Source organism: Sciurus carolinensis, chromosome 9 (assembly GCF_902686445.1).
Source record: "Sciurus carolinensis chromosome 9, mSciCar1.2, whole genome shotgun sequence".
Lineage (NCBI taxonomy): Eukaryota > Metazoa > Chordata > Mammalia > Rodentia > Sciuridae > Sciurus > Sciurus carolinensis.
The window spans coordinates 67,258,794-67,267,420 of record NC_062221.1 but is presented as its reverse complement, the minus strand read 5'-3'; the positions used below and the strand labels follow the sequence as shown (position 1 = coordinate 67,267,420).

The 8,627-nt window shown below is 38.3% G+C and overlaps 1 protein-coding gene and 1 non-coding gene across 2 annotated transcripts; both read left to right on the top strand.

Moving 5' to 3' along the window:
• The first annotated feature begins 1,488 nt into the window (after positions 1–1,488).
• Positions 1,489–1,840, top strand: LOC124993505 (NADH dehydrogenase [ubiquinone] 1 alpha subcomplex subunit 5-like). The gene is made up of 2 exons (XM_047565390.1): positions 1,489–1,558; positions 1,677–1,840. The coding sequence occupies exons 1-2, from the start codon at positions 1,489–1,491 to the stop codon at positions 1,838–1,840; spliced, it is 234 nt and encodes a 77-aa protein (XP_047421346.1).
• A 1,385-nt stretch (positions 1,841–3,225) lies between these two features.
• Positions 3,226–3,332, top strand: LOC124993869 (U6 spliceosomal RNA). Its single transcript, XR_007110383.1, has one exon. It is a non-coding gene; the product is annotated as a U6 spliceosomal RNA (small nuclear RNA).
• The last annotated feature ends 5,295 nt before the right edge of the window (positions 3,333–8,627 follow it).

Sequence of the window (8,627 nt, the reverse complement as noted above, 5' to 3'; positions counted from 1 at the left end):
AATCCCAGCAACTTGGGAGGCTGAGTCAGGAGGATTTACTTTTGAGGCCAACCTCAGCAACTTAGTGAGACCCTGTCCCAAAATAAAAAATAAAAAGGTCTGAGGTAGAGCTCAGTGGTAAAGTGCTCCTGGGTTCAATCCTCAGCACCAAACAAACAAACAAAAACTTTGCCATGGCCTAGTGACAATGTAACTCTTGAAAACTAAAAATACCTGCAAAGCAACCCACAGAGGCCAACATGGGTTTTGTGATAAGCCAACCTTGGTCCAAATCTGGCTTACTTTCCTACTTACTACCTGTGTGACCTTGGACAAATTGCTTCACTTCCCAGAACTTGCTTTTCTTCATTAAAGGCCGAGAATATAACACTCACTTCTTTAGCTTGTTGAGAAGATTAGATAAACAAGATGTGAAGTTCTAAGCTTGGGGTTTCATCTGGGAGACCGATCTTCCTGAATGAGAACAGTAGTGACTCCTAGGGGACAGTTTGGGAAGCTCCTGGGATGATTTAGCACCACACCAGAGGCTACTGGTATAAAGGGCCAGGCGCCCAATGACCTCCTACAATACCCGGGGCAGTAATGCACAAGGAGGAAATGTCCTGTATCCTACATGACAAAGTAATTTTTTGTACAATTTTAAGACAAATCCAACTTTCCAGAAACCTGACTATTGTGCAAATTGAGGGTTTCATAATGTGTTTTGTTTGGCACTTCACTAGGAGTCGTTCACCAATTTGAAAAATCTCAACTCTGATAGCATTGTCACTGTGACAAATGCTCCATTTGATTAGAGGTGGCCGTGTGACACCTGCATGTCAGCCCACATTTGAAACAGTAGTCACTTAGATGTATGCATCTGACCCTTGGAACAGCCCTTAGTGCATCATTTCTCAAACTGTAATGGTCACAAGTCCCCAGGGGATGTTGTCCAACTGCAGATTCCAATGTGGAGTCTGAGGTGGGACCTGAGAGTCTGCATTTCTCACATCCCCCAGAAGATGGCAGTGCCGAGAGGTCCTCATGTAGTCAGGCCTGAGCAGGGACCTGTAGGGAACGTGTCCTTGATAAACAATGTTTCTCCCATCTCTCCTCTGTGTGACAGGGCACTAACTTAAGTAGAACCCTCCCAGGAAAATAGCCCCTACAAAGGGCCATCTGTGTGCAGGTGGCCAGTCATGCCATGCTCTCCAAAATGCTCCTCCTGGGAAAAATACAGGGCCTACGTCAGCCACTGCAGAGGCCTCAGCTGGTTCCTCAGGGAGCTCAGCCCTGGGTTGGCCCTTCAGAGAAGGGGCAGGGCATCAAGTGACCACTGGAAGCGGACACCCCCTTCCCTGGAGTCATCAACTTGGTTCTTTGGCATTAGCTGTCAACACACCTGCACCTGGAGAAAGGAGGATCCGCGAGCCGGGGGTTCAGAGGGCACACCTGTTATCCACTAAGGCAGGGTACTGATTTTTAAAATAGTCCCCAGGGGGCGCTGTCATGGCGGGTGTGCCGGAGAAGACCACTGGCCTTGTGGGGTTGGCTGTATGTGAGAATCCACACGAGAGGCTGAGAACATTGCATGCAAAGATTCTTGATGTTCTTGAGTAAATCTCTAAAAATGCAGCATAGAGAAAATATACAGAGCAGATTACAAATGAGAAAACTGGGGACGGTTAAAGCGGAATCAGATGTTAAAAAATTGGAAGACCAACTTCAACTTGGCCAAATAGAAGAGGTTATTCTTCAGGCTGAAAATGAACTAAGTCTGGCAATAAAAATGCCACCGTGGAAACCAGGGGAGCCATTAGAGGAAGAGCCATCTGCCAACCAGTGGAAATGGTCAATATGATCACTCAGTGTCTTCTAGGGGCTGATGGGAAACTGATGTGATTCAATGTTCTGTTATTTTAAAATGTCTCCATGTTCTTGACATAATCAAGAAAACTGACCCAGGACATATTGAAGAGACTAGTGTTTATGGGAGTAGGGGCTTATGAATCAGTTTTTGATTTGTAGAGTATTTGTCCAATTATTTAAAAGATGGTATTTCTTTAAACAGAAAGCTTGTGAAAAGAGTTGAAAGTTAATTAGAAAAATTCCTACAGGTCTTCATTTCAGAGGCCAAAATCAGAGGCTTAAGTCTCTTTAGTAGTATCTTTAGCATGTTATTTAATTTCATTTCATTATCCTGAAAAAAAAAGAGAAAAAGTACTTTATTATTATTGTCTAAACAACTTTACTGGTCACTGTTTGAGATGAAGTAGTCAGCATGAAAATGTTCAGTTATGAGAATAATTGCAAAAATAGTTTGTGATAAAATTTTAAATTGTGGACCTCCTTGGCTATGATCTTATGTGTAAAGTAAAATTTAAATATATAATTCTATAATGACTTTCAAATCCATTATAAATGTCATTTTATTTTAGGCCGCTTTTGAATTATCTACTTTATTTTCACTATTTCTATATTTTCTTCATTTTGTCACATTTTGTTGTTACTTTATTAGCCTTGAAAACCATCTGACTAGAAATCATTGTACAGTTGAAGTGATTAATTTTTAATACTTGAAAATTTTCTTATTGTTATGGAGGTGTTTGGAAAAACCCTTTCCTTTTGTTTCATTTAAGGAAGTTAGCTTTCTGGCCCTTAGCGTTTAATTTTATTGATCAACCCCACTACCTCAGGATAGAGGTAGAATTTCTTTTAAAAAAGAGAGGAGTTCCTGAAGTTTACCTGGCACACATGGGTTTATATTCAAAACATCTTAGTCTTATGCGTATAATTTCAGAGTGGAATCACTAAGTAGCTTTCACTGTTTCTAGTATGGATGCAGCTAGGTATCAAGTCGAAGACAAATGCTGTTCAAGGAAAGAAGTTGGCAAGCTCATGGTTTGACAAAAATCAAGTTATCATTCACTTTTTCTTCCTAGCTCCCCATTATTTCCAAATACCCAGTTCGATTTATTTTTTTTTTTCTTCGTAGATGGATAATACTTCTTTCTCAGTGTGGGGGTGTTTATGTATGTGTTGTCTCTTCTGGCCAAACTGAGTTGTTCAAAAAGAGAAAAAAAAATAGTATTTTTCCTTTTTCCTAACATATTTCTCCCTCATAAAGCTATAACCTATATGCTAGATTAATATTAAATAGTAGGTGGATTGGGCTCCTTCTTAGCCATCAGATGGCAAGGGAGAGCCTTGTGGAGGGGAAGCAGAGGTGTCAAGAGGGAGCGTCAAGTGCTCACTTCGGCAGCACATATACTAAAATTGGAACGACACAGAGAAGATCAGCATGGCCCCTGCGCAAGGATGACACGCAAATTCGTGAAGTGTTCCATATTTTTAATCATGGCATTTGCAGGCAAATGGATGAAATTGGAGAATATCATGCTAAGTGAGATAAGCCAATCTCAAAAACCAAAGGACAAATGATCTCACTGATAAGTGGATGATGACACATAATGGGGGGTGGGAGGGAGGCAAGAATGGAGGAAGGAGGGACTGTATAGAGGGAAAAGAGGGGTGGGAGGGGTGGGAGAAGGAAAAAATAACAGAATGAATCAAACATCATTACACTATGTAAATGTATGATTACGCAAATGGCATGCTGTTACTCCATGTACAAACAGAAACAACATGCATCCCATTTGTTTACAAAAAAAATAAATTAAAAAAAAAAAAAGAGGGAGCGTCAAGCCCAGGGTTCTCATTCCTGCAGTCCAGCACCGTTGTGAGTTCAGTGACTGAAGTGAGGGAAGTTGTTGGCCTGTCAGATGGCCTATTTTCTCCTCTGCAAGAGAAACAGCACTGATGATTTATGACTTCCTTTTTCAGTTCTAACATTTACCTAAATATATAGTATATTTGCTAAGTTCAAAATATATAACCCCAAAGCATGTGTGCATGGATGCTTTTAAAATGATTTTCTTCTTCTTTTTTTTAAATTTATTCTTATTGTAAACAAATGGGATACATGTTGTTTCTGTTTGTACATGGAGTAACCACATACCTTTGCGCAATCATACATTTACATAGGGTAATGGTGTTTCATTCATTCTGTCATTTTTTCCTTCCCCCCACCCCTCCCACCCCTCTTTTCCCTCTATACAGCCCCTCCTTCCTCCATTCTTGCCCGCCCCCCATTATGTGTCATCCTCTGCTTATCAGTGAGATCATTCATCCTTTGGTTTTTTGAGATTGGCTTATCTCACTTAGCATGATATTCTCCAATTTCATCCATTTGCCTGCAAATGCCATAATTTTATTATTCTTTATAGCTCAGTAATATTCCATTGTAAATATATACCACAGTTTCTTTATCCATTCATCAATTGAAGGACATCTAGGTTAGTTCCACAGTCTGGCTATTGTGAATTGAGTGGCTATGAACACTGATGTGGCTGTATCTCTGCAGTATGCTGATTTTAAGTCCTTTGGGTATAGGCCGAGGAGTGGGATTGCTGGGTCAAATGGTGGGTCCATTCCAAGTTTTCTAAGGAATCTCCACACTGCTTTCCTGAGTGGCTGCACTAATTTGCAGCCCCACCAGCAATGTATGAGTGTACCTTTTCCTCCACATCCTCTCCAACACCTGTTTTTGCTTGTATTCTTGATAATCGCCATTCTAATTGGGGTGAGATGAAATCTTAGTGTAGTTTTGATTTGCATTTCTCTTATTACTAAAGATGGTGAACATTTTTTCATATGTTTGTTGATTGCTTGTAGATCTTCTTCTGTGAAGTGTCTGTTCATATCCTTAGCCCATTTGTTGATTGGGTTATTTGTATTCTTCATGTAGAGTTTTTTGAGTTCTTTATATATTCTGGAAATTTAGTGCTCTATCTGAAGTATGAGTGGCAAAGATTTTCTCCCACTCTGTAGGCTCTCTCTTTGCATTGCTAATAGTTTCCTTTGCTAAGAGAAAGTTATTTATTTTGAATCTATCCCCGTTATTGATTCTTGCTTTTATTTCTTGTGCTATGGGAGTCCTGTTAAGGAAGTCTGATCCTAAGCCAACAAGGTGAAGATTTGGACCAACTTTTTCTTCTATAAGATGCAGGGTCTCTGGTCTGATTTCAAGGTCCTTGATCCATTGTGAGTTGATTTTTGTGCAGGGTGAGAGATAGGGGTTTAGTTTCATTGTGTTACATATGGATGTCCAGTTTTCCCAGCACCATTTGTTGAAGAGGCTATCTTTTCTCCATTGCATATTTTTGGCACCTTTGTCTAGTATGAGAAAATTGTATTTATTTGTGTCTGTGTCCTCTATTCTGTACCATTGATCTACCTGTCTATTTTGATGCCAATACCATGCCGTTTTTGTTACTATTGCTTTGTAGTATAGTTGAAGTTCTGGTATTGCGATACCCCCTATTTCATTCTTCCTGCTAAGGATTGCTTTAGCTATTCTGGGTTTCTTATTCTTCCAGCTGAATTTCATGATTGCTTACTCTATTTCTGTAAGGTACATCATTGGGATTTTAATTGGAATTGCATTGAATCTGTACAGCACTTTTGGTAGTATGACCATTTTGACAATATTAATTCTGCCTCTCCAAGAACATGGGAGATCTTTCCATCTTCTAAGGTCTTCCTCAATTTCTTTCTTCAATGTTTTGTAGTTTTCATTATAGAGATCTTTCACTTCTTTTGTTAGATTGAGTCCCAAGTATTTTATTTTATTTTTATTTTGAGGCTATTGCAAATGGAGTTGTTTTCCTCATTTCCCTTTCAGATGTTTCATCGCTTACATATAAAAATGCTTTAGATTTATGCATGTTGATTTTATAGCCTGCTATTCTGCTGAATTCATTGATGAGGTCTAGAAGTTTTCTGGAGGAGTTTATTGGATCCTCTAAATATAGAATCATGTCATCAGCAAATAGTGACAGCTTAAGTTCCTCTTTTCCTATTCGTATCCCTTTAATTTCTTTAATCTGCCTAATTGCTCTGGCTAGAGTTTCAAGGACAATGTTGAATAGAAGTGGTGAAAGAGGACGTCCCTGTCTTGTTCCCATTTTTAAAGGGAATGGTTTCAGTTTTTCTCCATTAAGAATGATGTTGGCCATGGGCTTAGCATAAATAGCCTTTACAATGTTTAGGTATGTTCCTACTATCCCTATTTTTTCTAGTGATTTGATCATGAAGGGGTGTTGTATTTTGTTGAACGCTTTTTCTGCGTCAATTGAAATAACCATATGATTCTTATCCTTAAGTCTAGTGACATGATGGATTACATTTATTGATTTACAGATGTTAAACCATCTTTGCATTCCAGGGATGAACCCCTCTTGATCGTGGTGCACAATTTTCTTAATATGTTTTTGGATACGGTTGGCCAATATTTTGTTAAGGATCTTTGCATCTATATTCATCAAGGATATTGGTCTAAAATTTTCTTTCCTTGATGTGTCTTTTCCTGGTTTGGGAATGAGGGTGGTATTAGCTTGATAGAATGAGTTTGGTAGGGCACCCTCCTTTTCTATTTCCTGGACTACTTTGAGAAGTATTGGAATGAATTTGTCTTTGAAGGTCTTGTAGAACTCAGCTGAGAATCCATCTGGTCCTGGGCTTTTCTTGGATGGTAGGTTTTTAATGGCTTCTTCTATTTCATTGCTTGATTTTTTTTTTTTTTTTGCGGTACTGGGGATGAACCCAGGGCCTTATGCTTGCAAGGCAAGCACTCTACCAACTGAGCTATCTCCCCAGCCCTCATTGCTTGATATTGATCTGTTTAAATTGTGTATGTCCTCCTCGTTCAGTTTGGGAGGAGCATATGTCTCTAGAAATCTGTTGATGTCTTTGGTAGTTTCTACATTGTTGGAATACAGATTTTCTAAGTAGCTTCTCATTATGTTATATATCTCAGTGGTGTCTGTCGTGATATTTCCTTTTTCATCACGAATTTTAGTAATTTGAGTTTTCTCTCTCCTTTGTTAGTGTGGCTAAGGGTTTCTCTATTTTGTTTACTTTTTCAAAGAACCAACTGTTTGTTTTGTCAATTTTTTGAATTGTTTCTTTTGTTTCAATTTCATTGATTTCAGCTCTGATTTTAATTATTTCCTGTCTTCTACTACTTTTGGTGTTGTTCTGTTCTTTTTCTGGGGCTTTGAGCTGTAATGTTAGGTCATTTAGTTGTTGACTTTTCATTCTTTTCTGGAATGTGCTCTATGCAATGAATTTTCCTCTTAGTACCGCTTTCATGGTGTCCCAGAGATTTTGATATGTTGTATTGTCATTCTCATTGACCTCTAAGAATTTTTTTATCTCCTCCCTGATGTTTTCTGTTATCCATGTTTCAATAGCATATTATTTAGTCTCCAGGTGTTGGAGTAATTTCTGTTTTTTATTTTGTCATTGATTTCTACTCTCAGTCCATTATGATCTGATAGAACACAAGGCAGTATCTCTATTTTTTTGCATTTCCTAAGGGCTGCTTTGTGGCATAACATATGGTCTATTTTCGAGAAGGTTCCATGTACTGCTGAGAAGAAAGTGAATCCACTCGTTGAGGGATGGAATATTCTATATGTCTATTAAGTCTAGGTTATTGATTGTGTTATTGAGTTCTATGGTTTCTTTGGTTGGATTTTGTTTGGAAGATCTATCTAGTGGTGACAGCAGTGTGTTAAAGTCACCCAGAATTATTGTGTGTGGTCTATTTGATTTCTGAAATTGAGAAGGATTTGTTTGATACACCATTGTTCGGGGCATAAATATTTACTATCATTATGTCTTCCTGATTTATGGTTCCCTTAAGCAGTATGAAATGTCCTTCTTTATCCCTTCTGACTAACTTTGACTTGAAGTCCACTTTATCTGAAATATATAAGGATGGAAACCCCCACTTTTTTACTGAGTCCATGTGCGTGGTAGGTTTTTTCCCATCCTTTCACCTTTAGTCTGTGGATGTCTTTTTCTACGAGATGAGTCTCATGAAGGCAGCATATTGTTGGGTCTTTTTTTTTAATTCATTCTGCCAGTCTATGTCTTTTGATTGCTGAGTTTAGGCCATTAACGTTCAGGGTTATTATTGAGATATGATTTGTATTCCCAGTCATTTGGGCTTATTTTTGGTTTTTAACTTGGCTTGGTTTCTCCTTTGAGTGGTTTTTGTCTAAGGTAGTTCCTCCCTTTGCTGACCTCCATTGTTGTTTTTCATTTCCTCCTCATGGAATATTTTGTTGAGAACATTCTGTAGCGCAGGCTTTCTATTTGTAAATTCTTTTAACTTTTTTTTTTTTTTTTTTTTTGAATGAATTAATGTTTATGTTTATGCTGGTGATTGTTCCCTCCCAGATCTTCATCTTTGGGGGGAGAATCATTTTCATGTTAATGAAGTTCCAAACTGATCATCTAGATCTAAAATACTCAGTCTTAAGTTCAGTACAAGTTTCAAAGCAAAACCAATCCAGAACACAGAAGTTTAGGCACATAAATGAACACATGGGCTATACTCAGTAGAGATGGTCAATACTGACATTTTGATGTGTGACCTGGTACCCCTAATATTTCTCTTTTAACTTTTGTTTATCATGGAAGCATTTTATTTAATCTTCAAATCTGAAGGTTAGTTTTGCTGGGTATAGGATTCTTGGTTGGCACCATGTTCTTTCAGAGCTTGAAATATGTTGTTCCAG

Coding starts and splice junctions, on each gene's coding strand:
- LOC124993505 (XM_047565390.1), top strand. CDS start 1,489: ATGGCGGGTGTGCCGGAGAAGACCACTGGCCTTGTGGGGTTGGCTGTA. Junction 1,559..1,676: donor TGAGAATCCACACGAGAGGC/TGAGAACATTGC, acceptor TTAAAGCGGAAT/CAGATGTTAAAAAATTGGAA.